Raw genomic sequence first — 20,544 nt, forward strand, 5'->3', positions numbered from 1 at the left:
CAGATGCTGGAATCCAAGGTAGACGGGCAGGAGGCTGGAAGAACTCAGCAAACCAGGCAGCATCAGGAGATGCAGAAGTCGATGTTTTGGGTGTAACCCTTTTTCAGGACCTTCTTATTGCTAATGGTAGCAGTTAAGGCAACCAGTCTGGCTCCAAGGGCTGGCAGTCCAAAGAGAAAGTAGCTCAGTAACCAACTGTGCCTATGCTGGGAGTCAGCATTGCTTAAGTTTCAGCTCCAGGGTGAGGACCCTCAAATGACCATATGCCCTTGGAAACACTTGATTTCTTTGGAAAAGCTGGGACCTGGCAGCTATACCCTGGGCTTGGTGTGAGGGAGAAGCTGTGGAGAGTCAGTGATGTGTTAGTTGAGTAGTCTGGCCATTGCTGCCATTGGGTTTCATTGAGATGGGCTCTGTCCCATGTATCCCTCAAAACTTGGCACTGTTATCATATGATGCAGACCACCTTATCACTGGGTTAGAGGCAAAACAAAAGCTGCAGATGCTGGAATCCAAAGTAGACATGTAGGAGGCTGGAAGTACACAGGCAGCTTCAGGAGGTGGAGAAGTTGATGTTTCAGGACTGAGAAATGTTGACTTCTCCAGTTCCTGATGCTGCCTGGCTTGCTGTGTTCTTCCAGCCTCCTACTTGTCTGCCTTATCACTGGGTGGTAACTGGCCCAAAATTGACCACTTCAGTTGTTCTCTTGAGAGGTGTGAAGATGTCCCTTATAGAGTCATAGAGATGTACAGCATGGAAACAAACCCTACGGTCCAACTCGTCCATGCCAACCCAATCTAGTCCCATCTGCCAGCACCCGGCCCATGTCCCTCTAACTCCTTCCTATTTGTATATCCATCTAAATGCCTTTTAAATGTTGCAATTGTACCAGCCTCCACCACTCCCTCTGGCAGCTCATTCCATACACGTATCACTTTCTGCATGAAAAAGTTGCCACTCAGGTCTGTTTTATATCTTTCCCCTCTCACCTTAAACTTATGCCCACTAGTTCTGGACTCCCCCACCCAGGGAGAAGACTATGTCTATTTATCCTATCCGTGCCCTTCATGATCTTATAAACCCCTCGACGCTCCAGGGAAAACAGCCCCAGCCTTTTCAACTTCTCCCTATAGCTCAAATTCTCCAATCCAGGCAACATCCTTGTAAATCTTTTCTGAACCCTTTCAAGTTTCACAACATCTTTCTGTTATGAAGGAGATCAGAATTGCACGCAATATTCCAACAATGGGCAAACCAAGTTCTTTGTAAACCTTGGAGCTGGAGAATTGACGTTTCAGGCAAAAGCCCTTCATCAGGAAGGGCTGATTCCTGATAGAGGGCCTTTGCCTGAAATATCAATTTTCCTGCTCAAATGCTGTCTGACCTGCCGTGCTTTTCCAGCACCACATTCTTGACTTTGATCTCCAGATTCTGCAGTCCTCACTTTCGCCTCTTTGTAAACCTTGCCCAGCAATTTTCTAAGCTTCTAATCTGTCAATCATGGGCGCGGACAATACAAATCTTCATCTTAATATTTAGTGCTGGTTAGGCTTTAAGACCGTGGCTCAGTGGAAAAGAATGTAATTACAGTTTTGAGTGGCAAAATCAGTTTCTCTGCTTGACCGTAACATAAATATTTGATGGAAAAAAAATACTTGTCACTCCATTGATTTCTCACTGCCTTACCAATCACATGCTATTATGAATGGCAGTTTTCCGGGTAATGTTTCACCACAACTGCCTCAAGGAATGAAATGGATGAATATTGGTGGCTTGCTTTGCTGGATTACTACCCAGGTGTTGAACAGCCAAATTATCTCTTAGTATAAAGCGCTCATTCATAATCAAAGAATGGTAATTCTCTAACTGTAAGTGCATTAAATATTATTCATGACGTTCGTGACTGCCCATTTCAGATCTTCCAATTCTGCTTCAGACAAGTTGCTTAACATTATGTAAAATGATGAGGTTTTTATTTCAAACACACAGGAAGAGTTCCAAACTATAACTTTTGTTACCTAAACAATGTACTTCTAGCCTCATTGTTTGCAATTTATAAACATGTACAAGTTAGACTTGTATCATTTTCTCTGAGTTTTCCCCTATGAATTCTCCCTGTAGATTCTACAGTCTTCAGGTTATCCTTGGCAGAACATTAGGATTCTTTAGAACTCGTGATGGTGATGGTGATGCTGGAGTTGTCTGGGCTGTTTTAAGCTTTGGACCGAGACTTTTTTAATATGCTTTCCTGAAACTGCTCAGGAAATATTTAGACTGATTCAAAAGCAGTTCTTACTCCTGGGTAACTCTACAAATGTCCATCAATAGCCACTGACCCAACCTCACCAACCTACCACCCTGCAAACCTACCCAGCTAGCATGGTACTACCCTGCTACTCTTCCCCTATCACCCTACCCAGCTTAGCCCCTCCTCCCCACCAACCACAATCCTACCTCCTTAACTCATCTACCCAACTCACTTGCGTATCTGCGCATTCTCTCAATATTCAGATTAACACAGGAGGTTCTGGGACATTTAAACTTACCAAAATAGAGCAGCTAGCCTTAAGAAAGAAATGTGGTTTCTCCACAGATTGTTTGAGCTGCTCCCTTAAAAAACTTCTTGACTCAAGTCTTTGGAGCAGGAGTAGGCTCCTCGAAGTCTGTTCTCCCATTCACTGAGATCATGGCTGATATGTGGCCTAATACCATGTAGCTGCCTTTGGTCCATATCATTTAATACCTTTGTCTAGCAAAAATTTATATGTTTCAGATTTAAAATTAACAACTTCTGTAAACTAATAGTAACAGTGCCCCCTTTGCTTAAAACCTCCCCTCCAACTCCACTTCAAAGAGATAAAGGGTTGAAGAGGACTGGTGTGCATGTTGAGGGGGCCAAGAAGTGATGGGTGAGAGGAGGATGGAGAATTGTCAGATGTTTCTGAGATTACGTTGTTAGACTGAAGCTCCAAAGACTTTAATTTTATTCATATTTGAATTTCCAAATTTCAAGGTCTTAACAGCTCAAATAGAAAATTGGAACTAATGGTACAGCTAACTCTGAAATGACTCAAGACAATATTCCAAGTGAGAAAATATATGGAGGCTCTGAGAGACCTTGATCTCATGATCTTTCATAGAGTCATTGACCATATTTCTGTGAACCATAGACATAAAGGTGGACTTACATATGCAAGTCATTACTTTCTAATCCTGAAATAGACTTAGCATTACAAGATTCACCAAAGGAAAGAAAAAGGGTGAGACATATTTGCTAAAGGGTGTTTTACCCTCCTAATACTAGAAACTTAGACTGCAGCCAAAATGGGAGAAATTTACGATGTTCATAAATCCTATGTTCTGTATAGCAATGAGGGATCATAAATGTATATCCCTCTTAAGTTGTCTGTCAGCATCATCTGTATTTTTAATTTCCTGAGCAGATTAAACATATTAGAATCTGGAGTTGCAATATTATTTGTAAAAGAAAAACTCCTGGCAACAACCATTGAGGTGTGACCGTTCACAAAACTATTACTTTGGGCAATGGTGAAGAATATATTAGAATCCTTCAGACTGTTTTACCTTATTCTTTGATCAGGTATGGGAATACGCCTCGTGAAAAATCGTGGATTCTGACAGCAGATTATTTAAGAATTAGATACCTTGTGGCAGTCACCATTTTTTTGCCAGTTTTGATTCCAACTTTACTATATCTCGAGCAGTCATTCTAGTTTAAGAAATTTTGGCCATGTTTCCCCAAACCTAGAAGTTTAACAGTGATGCGAAGAGCTGAATCAGTTAGGCAATTATCTTCCTATTACTGCTTGTGGACTAGAAGACACACAACTTCACATTCTCCCCCCAAAAGAAAGGCTTGGGAACATACTTGTTGACAATTGCACCTGCAGTATACTGGGACTAACGTTTGTACATTACTGATTACCATCCACTGAAGCATTGGAGATTGTGTAACTATATAAAAGCATCTATAGCTATAGAACACTCAAATGATGTATAAAAAGACGCATTCACATTGCTCTGACATGGCAAATATGGATAAGAAAAGCTGGTGAATAAAGGGGGCAAAAAATAGAAGCTAATTACATTATGTTAAAAATGTCTGCAATATCTATTAATGAACAAACCAACAATAAGTTTTGTTTTTAAAATTTGGTGTTATCCTGAGTTAATGTTCTTCCTGGAAATGATCAAAGGATTCTTGCAAGTTTCGGTGAACATAATAATGGATGTTCCAGGCAAACTTAACGTCTTTAAAGATAAGTATATTTGTCCAGAACCTTGTCACTGAGCACTGCATTTTGACTGAGCCTTTAGCAGTCTAAAAGTTGGATAAAGATTTTTCTTTTAAAACTTCTGGTTCTTACCAACATGCTCAGTGAAAAATGCAAGTGCACCTTTTTTTGGCCTTATAAAGCATACCGTTACCTAAAAAGCTGTTAAAACTTGCATACCCATGTTCTGGTAATCTGGATGCCTGATTTTTCTTTGGAAAAATGAACAGTTTATTCAGTAATGTATAAAAAATGTTCACTATTTGGAAAGGAAGAGAATGGTGTGTTGAAGGGTTTGAACTTATCCCACCTCAGGAACAAGGCATTTGAGGCCAACTTTAGAGATTATTCTGATTGAGACCAGTGAACTCAACATACACCAGAAAGCAAAAATGTTGCCTCCGTTGTACCATTGTAGAAGCTAACTTGGCAAAAGTTTTGATTTGTCCGTTGTTGGCTCCACAAAGGTTACGTCAAGAATGTTTGTGCTTTTAGGAATCATCAAAATCAAAATGCACCTTTACATGAAATCGCATGTTCAAAATAAAGTTAATGCAGCTTTTTTTTAAACATATATGTTACCTAATCTTCGATTTCCATTTAATGACAGGAATGCTAATATAATTTTAACAAGTGCAATGTAGACAATCAACTTATCCTGCAATATTCAGTATTCTAAAAGGAATCATGTTTTTCATAAAGGACATGTCTGCTGTTTGAAAGCTTGCCTGCATGACAAGCTTTCAAATTTAAGATCCAGTGAGAATTTAAGCTCGTTATCTAGTCTAACATTTCAGTGCTATATTTTGGATAATACATCTGAACTGAACTCTCCTACGTCTATGCATTAAGTGAAAATAAAATATCCTGTGATTTTCTTTGAAAATCCAGTATTTGTCTTGGCTAACATTCCTTCTTAAAACAATGCCACTAAAAGCAATTTGAGTAATCGTTCACTTAATTTGCTATTTCTGAAATATATTGTGTACAGATTAATTGTCACATTCACATAAATTTGAAGAGTAATTATTGTTTCTTTTTATATTTTGTTAATTCTAAATTGTTTTGGTAGGCTGATTAGTGAGTTTAGACCATGTGGGATCCAGGGAGTCCATTATTGTTCATCATTTGATATAAACAGTTTGAATGAGAATGTAGGAGGCATGGTTAGTAAGTTTGCAGACTACACAAATTGGTGGTATAGTGGACAATGAAGAAAGTTATCTGCGATTACAAAGAGCTGTTGATCATCTGGGCCCGTGGGTCAAGGAATAGCAGAGAGTTTAATTCAGATAAATGTGAAGAGTTCCATTTTGGTAAGACAAACCAAGGCAGAACTTATGCAGTTAATGGTAGGGCCCTGGGAAGTTTATTGAAGACACTTAAGGATGCCGGTATGTAGACCCTTGAATGTGGCATCCCAGGTAGACAGGGTGGTGAAGAAGGCATTTGATACGCTTGAGTTCATTGGTCAGAGCATTCCGTGCAGAAGTTGGGATGTCGTATTATGGCTGTACTGGGCATTGGTAAGGCCACAATTGGAGTACTAAGTACAATTCTGGTTGCCTTGATATCGGAAGGATGTTATTAAACTGGGAAAGATGCAGAAAAGATTTAGAAAGATGTCTGGAGGGTTTGTGTTTATAAGAAGAGTTTTATTAAGGCTTTATTCCCTGGATTGTAGGAGGCTGACTGGTGGCCTTATGCAGGTTTATAAAATAATGAAGGGCAAAGCTAAGGTGAGTAGCCAAGGTCTTTTCGCAGGGTAGGGGTGTCCAAAGCTAGAAGGCAGAGGTTTAAGATGAGACAAAAAGATTTAAAAGGGACCTGAGAAGCAAATTTTTCTACAGAGGGCGGTGCTTAAATCGAGTGAGCTGCCAGAGAAAGTGCTAGAGATGAGTTTAATTACAATAATTAAAAGACATTGGAAAGATACAGGGATAGGAAAGATTTAGAGAGATGCAGGCCAAATATAGGCAAATGGGACTAGTTCCGTTTAGGAAACCTGGTTGGCATGGACGAATTGGGCCGTATGGTTTGTTTCCGTTCTGTATGATTCTACCCCAGCCTGAATGTACAAATGACTGTAAATTGCAAGATTAAGTTTTTTTTTAAAAGTTAGCTGTCATTTCTCCTTTCTATGTTAGGATTTATAAAATTAGCTAAAGTCATTTTGAGAGCAGACTTTTATTGCCTTGTTTTCCTATGACATTATGTCACATTGGTGTGGGCAGTTGACAGTGAATTTGGATAGTACTTTCCATTTGGAGGTTCAAAGCTATATGAAATGTCATATGCTCCTGCCCCACTCCTCCCCAACCTACTTGTAACTTAATGTTTATTATAACTATTCAATTCCCACACCAGTTTCTTTCTCATTCTTCAGTCTCCTTGTTTCTGTTGCTCTCACTATGCATTTCAGTTTTAGATGGAACTGGTAATCATCTTGGAAATTACAACTTGGTTTAAATTACTTTCTAATCACAGGGAATGCAAAACTGAAATGTTTCTCTGCTAAGTTTCTGGAGTCCAAGTCAGACGCTCCAACATTCTTCCTCTATTTACTGGCAAACCAGTCTTTCAGCACTGGTTTGAAAGAGAGTAGTGCTCACATTTGACACAGAATTGCATTGATGCAGCTGATACTTGGCTTGCTTTCTCTGTTGAGGATTACTTATATCCCCTGCCAATTTGGACAGATTTCAACAGCTGAGTGGTAGCATCTGATATTCAAATCTGCTGTAAAATGGCAGAACTTGGGACTCTAACATTTGGAAGAAGTAGGTGAATCTGTGGAGTGAAAGGAAACCCTCTCAACTTTTTGATTGCTGATTCTGAAGCACTGTAGGAAAACATTAGAGTTCTACGTTATGGGTAGATTTCCTATATAAGGACCACTATGTTGAAGAATGTATCGTAGCTTCATGTTCCACCTAACATATGTTATAAACATCATCGGTAAAGAATTTCCATAGAGCATCAAACGTATTACATGACATCCCAAATTTGCATTGTCAGTTGCACAATCTTTTGCAATTTTTGGTTATTGCCTGCTTTGCTAAAGGTTTAAAGTAAAGTATTCTAACTTGAAAGTTGTTAGTATGGCGATCAGTAATAGAGGATATACCATAGTTTTGACTGTGAGACAAAAGTCTACATGGTAGAATATTCATGTCCTTTTAATGCAAAATCTCATGTTTTGTTTCAATGGTGAAGCTCTATTTCATTTGGCCTTTTCCTAACAATACAGTGAATTACCCACTGTAGGCCATAAATCTAAATGCTCTAACGTGCTGTCAGTGAGTGTGCAATTTTGAATTGACGTTTATTTTTAGGTGAGAAGAAGACTCCCATCGTACGTGCAGACACAAGATAAAAAGCTAGATAGAAGAAGATAGTTTTGCAAATATAATTACAACTGAAGTTTGGATGAGATGAAATTGGAGTGTGTCAAAACCAATGTCCATGATGTTTATTGCAATATTCAAAATATAAAGAACAGGTTGTTGTGAAGGCAAATATACGTCATCTTTAACATGAAGAGCTATCCGAACTACATCACAACCAGGCATGAAAAAAACTGACATCGGAATCATGGAATCATAAAATTTGCAGTACAGAAGGAGACCATTTGACCCGTGGTGTCTGTACCAGCTCTTGAACAAGCTACCCAGCTAGTCTCATTCACCAGCCCTATTTCCATAGGCCTCTAAATTAACCACTTTCAAATAGATGACCAGCTCTCTTTTGAAACATCCTATGGAATCCACCTCCACCACACTTCCAGGCAGTACATTCCAAATCCCAACAACTCTGAGTAAAGACATTTCTCCACATCCCGCTCCTAGCTATATTGCTGACAGTCTTGATGTACCAACTAGGAGAACAAGAATATCCCTGTCAAAGTTGTTCTTAATTTTGAACAGCTCAGTAAGGCCACCTCTTAATCTGCTCTGGTCTCAGGAAAATAAGCACAATTTCTTTTGACATTCCTTGTATCTAAAATCCCAGAGTCCTGATATCATTCTGGTAAATTTTCTTTGAATTCTGTCCAGGGCTTTAACATCCTTCCTTAAATAAAGCGTCCAGAACCGAATAGAATATTCTAAATGTGCTGACCAATGGTTTGTAGAAGTTTAACATCACCCCCTTGTTTTTATTCCGCACCTCTGTAGATAAACCCAAGGATTCTATGAACCTTTTTAACAACTGTTCCAACTTGGCCACCTTCGGAGAATCATTCGCATGAACCCCGAGGTCCCTTTTTTCTTGTGATCCCCTCAGAATTGTACCACTGATCCTGTATTGTCTCTCCATGTTTCTTCTACTAACTGCATTACCTCTCTTGTTTCTACATTGAAATTCACCTACCAGGTGTCTGCCCATTTGACCAACTTTGAAGTCATTCAGCATTATCCTCACAATTCACTATTCTGCCTTGCTTAGTATTATCTGCAAATTTAGAGACTTCCCCCTCAATACCCACCCCGAAATGGTTTATATAAATCAGAAGATTCTAACACCAACGCCTGGGGAATGCCCATCTGTACTAACCTCTATTTCCTATCTTTTAGCCAACTTCTAATCCATGTCACCAAGGGTCCATCAATCCCAAACGTTTCTCATTCGTAAATGAACCTACCATGTGGTACCATATTGAATGCTGTCTGAAAGTCCTAATATCTAACACAACGCTATTCTCGTCCACTGCCTGTGGTACCTCATCAAAAAACTTGTTAGACATAATCGGCCCTTGACAAAGCCATGTATAGTATTCTCTTATGTTTCTGTAAGTGTTATGGCATCCATCCATTTTCCCACTATTGATTTCAAACTGATAGGTTTTAGTTTACTGGGTTATCCTTTGCCCCTTGCTTACGCAACAGGAAGAAAGAATTTGGGAGAGGATGCAAATGCTTGGTCGAAGAAATTAGTGGTGAGATGGATTTTAAAGATGCAGAGGTGAAAAAGATTTAATGAAGGGAGTTCCTGAGCAGGACCAAGATTGTTGGAAGACTGCATCAATGATGGTGCAAAATCAGGATTGCTTAGCAACAAAACATTTAGTGAATTATACAAGAGCTTGAGTGATGTAAAGTAAATTAAGTTGCTTTGTTTACTTAATGTCCTTTCACATGAATAGTAATTTTGTCAATTGGCTCATTCCTCAAAAATATCATGGGATTGTAAGTGGCTGAATCTTTGTATAATAAATTGTTTGATTGAAGTTTCATGCATAATGTTTGAAACTTTGGAACAGAATTAGAATTTCTAACTGTAATCAAACAATACTTTTGTATAATAATTTTATTAACTTATGGCTGAAGTTTTGGAATAGACGATCCAAGAATAACAAGTAAGCATAACTGGATAGGCATGCTTTTGCCTGCAAAGCTTGTTTCTTTTGCCCATTAGAAAAGTTCTTGGAATTTGGTCTGGTAAAATTCTATTTGATACTGAAGCATAAACTGTTGCATTTAATAGCTATTGTGAATGTTCAGACAGGGGAAAAAAAAATCAGACAAGCTTGCATTCTTCAATTTTTCAACTGCTTGGAGAAGTTTGAAGATATTAAGTGAATCGTCTTTCTTTTCTAGGTTGTTAAATTGAGGAAAGATGTCAAAAAGGCACGAACTTTAATCATCCGAAAATTAACAAGAAAAATGGTCCAGCTGAAAGCTAAAAAGTTAGTATTTGAAGTGTTCTTTTTTATTTGAAATTCAGTACCTTGGATATTTATTTACTAGGTGTTAGTGATGTGGGGGTGGGGCATGTTGAGGGGAGATGGCGGAAGAGGAGCAATTCGCCAAAGGCAGGGATACAAACTGCCAGCTAGTTGGAGAGAGAGAGAAGTTTAATGACAGAAAGCTACGTTTGGAAACTCTTGGGACTAATTCTTGGAAGTCAGGAAAGAATCACCAGGCACGCAGCTGATTGGACTTGGTGGGTGGAAGGAGGGTTATTTGAATGAGATAGAGAAGCTTGCTGTAATCAGCAAAAGGAGAGCCAAAAATTTTCTTGATGGAGAGGGAGGCAGCTCTCCTCTTCCCAGTTATAGGAATGCAGTAAAAAGCAAAGACCTGAACATGGCAGTTTCTGCCACTCCTTTGCTATCAGGCTTCCCAAAACTGGGGAATCTTAGCAAGCAAGAGCCAAATTTTAAATCGGACTCCTAAAAGCTCCGAGAGAGGTGCCACACCCGTCTAAAGTGGAGCACTGCCTCGGCTGCTTCCACCATAGAAAGATCAGCAAGTATGTCAGTGTTGGATTGGGGGCACAGATCCTGTTTTTAAGCATTGAAACCTGCCTGAGGTGAGGGCGGGAGGGCTGTCTTTGGTATCGCTCAAATATATTGGCTGACATTTCTATAATTCAAAAATATATGCTCTTGGGAAGTGTGTAACACTGATTTGATTTTTTTTTAAGCAATAATTTTTTTTTTAACTTAACTGCTGTCCCTTTGTGGCAAGGGCAGGATTTCCACCCCATCACTGAAGCAAGGATAGAGGCAATAGGTAATTTTGCACTGCTGGGCGAAAGTGACGACTGCAGATGCTGGAGATTAGAGTCAAGATTAGAGTGGTGCTGGAAAAGCACAGCAGGTCAGGCAGCATCCGAGGAGCAGGAAAATCAATGTTTTGGGCAGGAGCCCTTCATCAGGAGATTTGCACTGCTGACATACCAGTTATAGGAACATAAAAACAGGAGTAGACTATTCGGTGAGATCATTACTGACCTGCAGCCTCACTCCATACAACTGCCTTTGGCCCATTATCTTTAATACTTTGGCTTAATGAAATTTTATCTAGCTCCGATTTAAACTTAACAAATGATCCAGCATCAACTGCTGTTTGTGGACGAGAGTTCTGCCCTTTTGTGTATAGAAGCTTAACAGCATCCAGGGCAAAGCAGCCTGGGTAGTTGGCACCATATCCACAAGAATCCACTCCCTCCACCAACCCTCAGCAGCAGTGTGTACTATATGCAAAGTGCATTGCAGAAATTAACCAAATCTCCTTAAAAATACCTTCAAAACCCACGACAAGCAGACACATGAGGACACCACCACCTGCGAGTTCACTTCCAAGCCACTCTAACCATCCTACTTGGAAATATATTACTGCTCCTTCACCCAAAACGAACCCAAGTCTTGGAATTTGTTCGCTAAGGGCATTGTGGGTGTATCTACAGTACATGGACTGCAGTAGTTCAAGAAGGCTGCTCATCACCACCTTCTCAAGGGTAACTGAGCATCGCAATTAATGCTGGCCATGAGTGATTTTTTTGAAAAAGTGCTTCCTAATATCTCTCCTGAACAGTTTGCTCCTTACAGGATTAATTAGTATAATTTCCCCTTAAACTTAATGCCTGAAGTCCAGGTGTCATTCTTGAAAACCTACATTGTGTTCCCTCTATGGCCATCTTACTGTGAGGTGCCGAGATCTTCTCTCAGGTTCTGACCGGTTTTATAATGCAGCGTAACTTCTGCAGCCTTGTACTCCAGCCCTCTAGACATAAAGGGCAGCATTCTCTTAGCTTTCTTGATTAGTTTCTGCACTTGTTCATGACATTTTAAAAGTCTATGTATTAGAAGCCGTACGTCTCTTTAGACATCCACTGTATTTAACTTGGTACTAGCCAGAAGGTACCTTGATCTGTGCTTTTTTTTAGTTCAAAATGGATAATCTCATACTTGCTTATATTGAGCTCCATCTGCCACAGTTTTGCCCATTGACTTGTTTATCAATATCCCTTTGTAATTTTATTCAATTATCTACAGTGCCACTTAACTTTTGTCATCAACAAATTCAAATTTATGACTTTCTATGCCATTAAACAAGTCGTTGGTAGATCACGTGAATAAATGAGGCCCTAACACAGATCCTTTTGAGAAACCACTGCTCACAACCTGCCAATTTGATTACCTACCCATTATCCCTACTTTCAGACACTTGCCACTCAACCAGTTTCCCAGCTATGTAACTTGCTCTCAGTTCCCTGTACTTCTACCTTTGTTATCAGTCTTTTATGTGGGACTTTAACAAATGCCCCTTAGAGGCCCACATAGACAGCATCCATAGACATTCCCCTGTTCATGCCTTAGTAACCTCTTCAAAAAAATATTCAGAGAGGTTTGTCAGGCATGACCTACCTGTCATGAATCCATGCTAGCTCTTCTTGGTTAACTGAAAATCTTCAAGGTGCTAAGTTCCCCACCCTTGATTATAGACTCCAACAATTCCCCACCATAGATATGAGGTTAATTAACTGGTGTGTAATTCTTTGGTTTTCCTCTTTTGCCCTTAAAAATCAGAGTGACATGTACAATTTCCAAACCAGACGGGTGACTTCTGTGCAAGACCATAAGATATAGAAGCAGAATTAGGCCATTTGGTCCATCAAATCTGCTCCACCATTCAATCACGGCTGTTCCGTTCCCTTACCTTCTCCCCATAATTCTCTTGATCCCCTTACTAATCAAGAACCTATTGAGCTCTACCTTAAAGACATGTACTAACTTGGCCTCCAAAGCTCTTGCAGCTATGAGTTCCACAGACTCATCACCTTCTGGCTGAAGAAATTCCTCATTGTCTCAGTTCTAAAGATTCACCCCTTCTCTCAAAGGCTGTGCTCTCTGGTCCTCGTCTCTCCTATGAGGAGAATTTCTGAAACTCTATTAGAATATATGTAGAGCATTTACAGTGTGCTCCTCTACTTCATTTAACAAGCTGAGGTGGAACTTTCAGGTCCTGGGGATTTGTCACTCTTTAGTTCCATTAAATTCCTCATTACTGACATTTTACTTGCGTTTGTTTTATTCAGTCCCTGACCCCCAAGGGCTATGAGCTATTTTATTAAATGTCTGTCATTGTCCCTCAACCATCTCTTTTCCCAGTCCCATTCCTAAGATTCTCATTCTCAATCTGAATGCTAAATTCCACCATGTTATGACTGCTGTTTTCAAGGGATCATCAATTCTGAGATGATTATTAAAGCTTCCCCATTACACATAGCCAGATCAAAAATTAGCCTGATCCCTGATGGATCCACAATCTATTCTTTAGGAAATTGCCCTGAATATATTTAATGAGTGCTTCCTTGTGGCTACCTCTGCTGATCCGACTATCCCAGTCTACATGAAGATTAAAGTCACCCTTGAATAAATAATTTGCCTTTTTATATGCCCTTATTATCGCCTGATGTATTTTCTGCCTGACTATAAACCTCCAGTTATAGAAACATTTCCAATTGTTGAGCTCCACAGTTTTTTTTTCAATGTTAATTACAAAATTGTTGTTGTTTCCTGGAATTTGACTTTGAGTGCTGTTTGCAACAGTGCTAGGATCCAGGAGTTCTAGGTGAGTGAATAAAGGTCTCTATCAATATTCCCATAATGTCAGCTTGCTGGATATGGCTTTTTGTACTCCACAGTCCTTTTTCAGATTGATAATGAAACAACCTGTAGCAAAACATTAGTAACTCTAAAGCTTATATTCAGTTGCTTCAGGTAGCAGTGTAAATTTTATCTATTTGTTCCCCAACATTTATGGATCTTCAACAAAGAATTTGTTGGGAAAATTGCAACTCTAAATTTTGGACCTTTCAATGCTGTGTAAGTACATATTGCAAAAGATGTTGGAGATTCTCTGTGCTGTGCCACACAATTACTTTTTACACCCAAGTATCTCTTTAAATTAACTGGACATATTTGTTTCATTGATAGTTCAGGAGTAACCCGCTATAACAATGATTCAGTTGTGATAAAATCATTTGATTAAAAGAAATACCAGGAGCATTCTGACATTGCAGAAGATTTGACTTACAGACTGTGACATTGATGCATCCATTTGTTTTTACTGCAATTAAAATCTGAGGAGCAGAAGATAATTCTATTTAATTGGGACAAGTCTACATATTTGAACCGAAGTAATGTCTACACTTATGTATCTGCAGGGGAACGGAAGACGCCATCTTGAAAAATTTGCGACGTGCAGAAAGATTGCTAGAGGAAATCCACATAATGAAGGTACTGCATTCTATGTTTCTGTAGAGAAATACTGAAAACACCCCCTGCCATTGTCTCTGCATTCCTAACCAACTGAGGTTCAGCAATGTTTTTAATTAATGATAGGTTAAACCTTAGTTTGAGGACACTCAACAAATGAATTGTTGCAGAAGGAAGTTTGCAAGTTGGTTTATTAGTGGTGTTCAGATGTAGAAGAATTTTCAAAATGCACTTCCACAACTCAAAATAAACAGAAATTATGTTTTGCTTCAGCTTGAATGTTGTTTGACTAGATTTGGAATATTTGTAATCCCGTCTTGTTTCTCTGCCGTTTTATTTATCATTTGTTCATCCTGTTTATTTAAAGAGAGCAGAGCAATTTGAACATTGTGTTGGCAGTCAAGTTGAGTGCAGAGTGCTGAGAATTAGTCTATTTCTAACTTTAAATTTTGAGAGACGTGAAATATTGCATGAAAACTGATACATATTTTTACTTTTCACTGGGAAATGTGGAAGTGGATGACCTCATACTCTGCCTATTGCCAATGCAACACATTCCTGTTTGCTCTTTTTTTTTGAAATCAGACTGTTTGTATTAAACTGTCCTTGTTGTTGAGCCTTATGTCTGTACTTTTGTATATTATTGAGACTATAATATATAATTGAGAGCAGCATTATAATTTCAGGCAAAAGTAAAGTATATTGGATTTGACTTTTATTCCAGTATCTCATTAGATTGTGAGAGAGCTGAAAAGTGAGATTAACTGCATTTTTTCTTTGAAAATGCCACTGGGTTAAATGCTTTTCTTCTGTCTTCAATATTGTGATTCTAAGATTATTGCATTTGAGTTTTCATATAACCCACCACCTCCTTTCCTAGTGTGTGTATACTGTCTCCACACATCCTACTGAATTGACCAAATCAAGGGTTTGAATTACAAGTTCTGTTGTGGGCAAAAGACTCAATCTAGATATATAGGTAAGGAATTATTATTAAGCAACTTGAATTTTTCAAGCAATGAATATTGTCTCAAACCTTTGGTGTATTACAATATCAACAGGATTGTTAGAATCTTATGATATATTGCGTTGCCCCTCATCTTGTTACATGGTTAGCTTGGTAATGCCAAAGTAACATACTAATCAAATATTTGTTAATGTTCTTTTTTAAGATCAGAGCATTGAACAGTATTTTCTTGCAGTCCTTTTGTTTCCAGCCCAATACTGTCCACATCCCTCTTATTTATTCAAGGCACGTAGCCTATGCAGTATGAACCCATTTATGAAGTGACCTTGAAGTTGACCACCATCACTCCAAATTCACATGCTGCCTTAAAATAACAACATTTTCTTTTTAAAAGAATGAAATCATGTGTGGTTAGGAGTGAGAAATGAGAGTGTAGTTTAATTGCAGTGTTCTGACTTGCTAAATCTCGAGTGAAATGAGTATGTTCAATGTCATTTGAGTTCTAAAAATAAGTTATCGATTAGGTTTCTGCCTTTTTACAACTTGTTCATTGTTCCAGGAAATATATTCTCAACAAAGTTGGAATCATGAAAGAGTGATAGTCATACAGCACAGGAACAGACCCTTTGGTCTAACTCGTCCGTGCTGGCCATGTTTCCCAAACTAAACTAGTCCCACTTGCCTCTGTTTGACCCACATCCCCCTAACCTTTTCCTATTCATGTACCTGTCTAAATGTCTTTTAAATGTTGTAACAGTGCCTGCATCTACCACTTTCAATGACAGTTCATTCCAAAACAAACCACCCTCTGTGTGAACAAGTTGCCCCTCAGGTGCCTTTTCAATCTTTCTCCTCTCCCCTTGAAAAATATGCCTCCTAGTTTTGTACTTCAGTGGCTATGAACACTTCTTCTACTCAGATGTTTGATAAATCCAAGTGACAGGCGAGTAAAATAAGTTTCTGCTGCACAGGAATGGATGAACTAGAGTATATTCACCATGTTTGTTCTGTCAAAATTGAAACAGTTCAACCATTGAGCCTGCTGTGCCATTTTTGTTAGCTGTAGCAGCTGTTCCAGAATCCCACTTCCCTAGTTTTACTGTATTCACCAAATATACAACACTCAATCATGTAAATGCCTTAAGTGACATTGACGTTTACATTGCTCTAAATTCTACATCCCCTCCAACTTTTGTATGAGAACTTTCTATTTCTGGATTGAGTTTTAGTGATTAGCTCAAATTCCAAGTTTATTTTTCTTGGTTACAGATTTTCCTTAGAGAAAAGAGGCATTTCCCTTCTACCCATTGATTTTGTCAAAACTAGATCTTGGATACATCTGAGTGACTTTACAGTCAGCCTTCTTTATAATGTTGATTATTAACATATTCCAACAGGTGCAAAAACTCAGATAAACCTGCTACTGATGTTCCATTTTGCTTTGATTTCCATAACACAATTTTAAGACTGACACTCAGTGCCTATCTTTACATAAATCAGGTTCACCCATGGTGAACGTCAATTGGGAAAAGTGCTGAGAATGGCCAAGGTACAGAACATACTCTGGGTGGTGAGCATCAATTACTGACATCAGTGGTTCAGTGGTTCCACTCCTGACCAAGCTGATTGAAGGTCATAGCTGTTAGTTTGATGAGGGTATCAATAGGAGGGAAAAATCTACTTTACCTCATTCTCACCAATTTGCCTGTTGCAGATTAATCAGCCCTTTAAAGTATTCATACCAATAGCCAGTGTATAGTTCTTGCAGAAACAACATCCTGTCTTCATATTGCGAATACCCTCCACTAGGTTGTGTGACACAACCATCACATGAAATGAGACAGACCTTGAATACTTCTAACAACAATAGTACCATGAATTTGCAAGTGTTGCAAGTCGTCTGCAGCAATTGAATTATATTTAACCACAATCTTCAACCTCACGGCCTGGCATATCCCTTACTCTGCTGTTATCATTTAAACTGTTGGACCAACCCTGGTTCAATGAAGTGTGCACTACATTATGGCAGGAGCAGTAAAATGCACGCCTTAAAGTAAGTCTCAACCTGTTAACATTACATCACCACAGGTTTACCTAGGCCCAGGAAGGCCATTGATAGAGTAATTCCTGATTCCTGTTAAAGGGTTCCTGCTCGAAACGTTGATTTTCCTATCCTCGGATGCTGCCTGACCTGCCATGCTTCTCCAGCATCACTCTAATCTTGGCGTTGATAGAGGAAGCAATCCCACAACCAACTGATTAGGTATAAGTGCAGCTGCCATGCCACATCATTTTTGTGAATGGTGATGGACAATTAAACAATTAACAGGAGATGGGGAGGCCACCACATACATGGTAACATCTGAATGAAGAACAGGAGCAGACCATTTGACCCTTCTAGCCTTCTCAGTTATTGAATAACATCATGCTAATCTGGTTGTGGCTTCATCCCTATAGTGTTAATAACCTACGAATCCCTTATTAGTCAATCCCTCTTCCTTAGACTTATTCAATGACACCATATTCCCCCATACACCACCTGTCTTAAATATAAGGCATCTTATTTTAAAACCATGATGCTAGTTCTCGGTGCATCTGTTAAAAAAAACAAGATTGAAATATCTGCAACCATCAGCCAGATGGGCCATTTCTGCTTCCTCCTGATGTCTCCAGTCTTCAGCCCATTTGGATTGATTGCACATGATATCAATGATGAAGGCAAAAGGCACTGACACAAGTTCACAAGTAGTATTGTGCTTCAGAATTAGCAGAATAGCAATACAGCTACAAAACTGCCACACTAACATTAATGTGAGAAATTAGCCAGGTATGTCCTGTTCACATAAAGCTTGACAAATCAAACCTGGAAATTACTGCCTCATCAGTTTACTGTCAATGACATGCAAAAGGGGTGTAAGGTGTTATTGACAATGCTATCAAGTAGCACGGAAAACAGCACTGACCCCCAGTTCGGGTTCTGCCAGAGCCACGCAGCACATTACAGCCTTCTTTCAAAAGAACTGAAGTCCAAAGGTGAGGTCAGAGTAACTGCCCTTGATTCAAGGCAAAATTTGACCCAAGTCTGACATCATAACTGATGACATTGGAAATCTGGAGATGTCTGTCTACTGGTTAGAGTAATAGTTAGCACAAATGGGATATGATTGTGGTTATTGGAGGTCAATTATTTCAATCCTAGAACATCATTGCAGGAATTCCCTTAGGGTAATTTCTCGATCCAATCATCAGCTTATTGATTTTCCCTCTATTGTTAGGTTTAAACTCAGGATGTTTGCAGATGATTATGCAACATTTTGTACCATTCCTGACTCCTCAGATGTTGAAATATTCTGTGTCCATTTGCAGACACAAATGCCAGGCAATGACCATCACCAACAAGAGAAAATCTAACTACCATCACTTGGCTATCAATGGGGTTTCCATTGTTGAATTCCCTACTGTCAACATTCTGGGGTTATCAATGACTAGACATTTCACTGCACAACCATTCAAATACTGTGGCTACAAGAGCACAGTGACAGTGGTGTGTATCGTGTGCCAGATGTGCTTCCTTTAAGAATACTGATGTGTCTTGGCAACAGTGCCTACCTTAACATTTGTCAATGCAAAATATTGCAAATCTATAAATCTGAACTAAAATCAGTGTATGCTGGAGAAATTCAGCAAATCTGACAGCACCTGAGGAGAGAAAATGGGGTTAGCATTTTGAATCCATTTTGACTCTCTTCCATCTCCAAAGAACAGTCATACTGGACTCGAGTAGTTGACAGCAGCTCCAGTTGTCATACTGGTCAAGTCCTAAAGGACAACGACAGATGGTGAGGGAATCAACACGAGGAAAAGACACACTTGACCCCATCTTCATTAGTCTGCCTGCCGTAGCCGCATAAATACATGAAAATGCTGATAAAAGTGACCGTAGTCCTTGTGAAGACGAAAGTGCGACCTTCACATTGAGAATACCTTGCTTCATGTTGCTTGGCAATATCACTGTGCTAAATGGGACACATCTGGCAACTCCAGTCTGTGCATCCATAAGATGTTGTGGGCTATCAGCTGCAGCAGAAGCATATTTCAACCCAATCTACAATATCATGGCCCGGATACAATGACCATCAAGCCAGAGATCAGCCTTGGTTCAGTGGAAAATGCAAGAGGGCATGCCAGGGGCAGAACCAAGCCGACCCAAAAATGCAATATTAGTCTAGTGAAGCTACAAAAATAAAGACTGCCTATATTGTTTGGCATGAAAGTAGCAAGTGATAGAGCTCAGCAATGCCACAATTAATAATCAGATTTAAACTTAGCAGTCCTGCCACTTTCAGTGGTGAATGGTGATGGACAATTAAACAACTTGCTGGAGGAGGAGATTCCTCAATGATGGAAACGTCCGGCATATAAGTACAAAAAACAAAATTGATTAATTTGCAACAATCTGCAGTCAGAAGTCCAAGTGGATGATCCATCCTTGCCTCCTCCATAAGTCCTCAACATCCCAGGTGCCAGACGTCAATCAGTTCGATTCCATTCATAAGATATCGAGCAACAGCCAGAGACACTGGATACTGCAAAGGCTGAGCCTTGCAACTGAAGATTTCGGCTTCAGAATTCTGTGTGATCCAAGCTGTTCCAGTACAGTTACAGTGCTGGTGTCTACAAAATAATGTGGAAAATTTCCCACCTATGCCCTGTGCACAAAAAGCACGCTAAATCCAATCCAGGCAATCACTGCCGTATCTTTCAACTCTCGACCATCAGTAAAGTGATGGAAGTCATCAACAGTGCTATCAAACAGCATCTGCTCAGTGACACCCAGTTTGAGTTCTGCCAGGGCCACTCAGCTCCTGACCTCTCACAGCCTTGGTAAGTGAGCCTGACTTCAGTGTTGGGCAAGTTGTTGGAAGGAATCCTGAGGGACAGGACTTACATATATTTGGGAAGGAAGGACTTTGGGAATTCATGTCTCACTAACTTCATTGCATTTTTTTGAAGAAGTAACAAAGAAGATTGATGAAGGCAGAATAGTGGACATGAGTTATGTGGACTTCAGTGAGGTGTTCGACATGATTCTGCATGGTAGACTGATCTGCGAGGTTAGATCACATGGAATGGACGAAGAACTAGTTATTCGGATGCAGAACTGACTCAAAGGTAGGAGGCAGAAGTTGGTGTTGGTGTTAGTGGGTTGCTTTTCAGACTGGATGCCTGTGACCAGATATGTGCTATAAGGATCGGTGCTAGGTCCACAGATCTT

The 20,544-nt window shown here is 39.5% G+C and overlaps 1 protein-coding gene across 2 annotated transcripts in view; it reads left to right on the plus strand.

Moving 5' to 3' along the window:
- The window catches only part of srfbp1 (serum response factor binding protein 1), a 215,718-nt gene that overhangs the window by 63,502 nt on the left and 131,672 nt on the right, over positions 1 to 20,544 (plus strand). The window contains exons 2-3 of one of the 2 annotated variants that reach the window (XM_060844698.1): positions 9,894 to 9,982; positions 14,251 to 14,323. In XM_060844698.1, the coding sequence (XP_060700681.1) occupies positions 9,894 to 9,982; positions 14,251 to 14,323 (162 nt within the window). The remainder of the gene's footprint in view (positions 1 to 9,893; positions 9,983 to 14,250; positions 14,324 to 20,544) is intronic. The other variant, XM_060844708.1, reaches the window with a different exon arrangement.

The sequence above is a fragment of the Hemiscyllium ocellatum genome, chromosome 2, assembly GCF_020745735.1.
Source record: "Hemiscyllium ocellatum isolate sHemOce1 chromosome 2, sHemOce1.pat.X.cur, whole genome shotgun sequence".
NCBI classification, from domain to species: Eukaryota; Metazoa; Chordata; class Chondrichthyes; order Orectolobiformes; family Hemiscylliidae; genus Hemiscyllium; species Hemiscyllium ocellatum.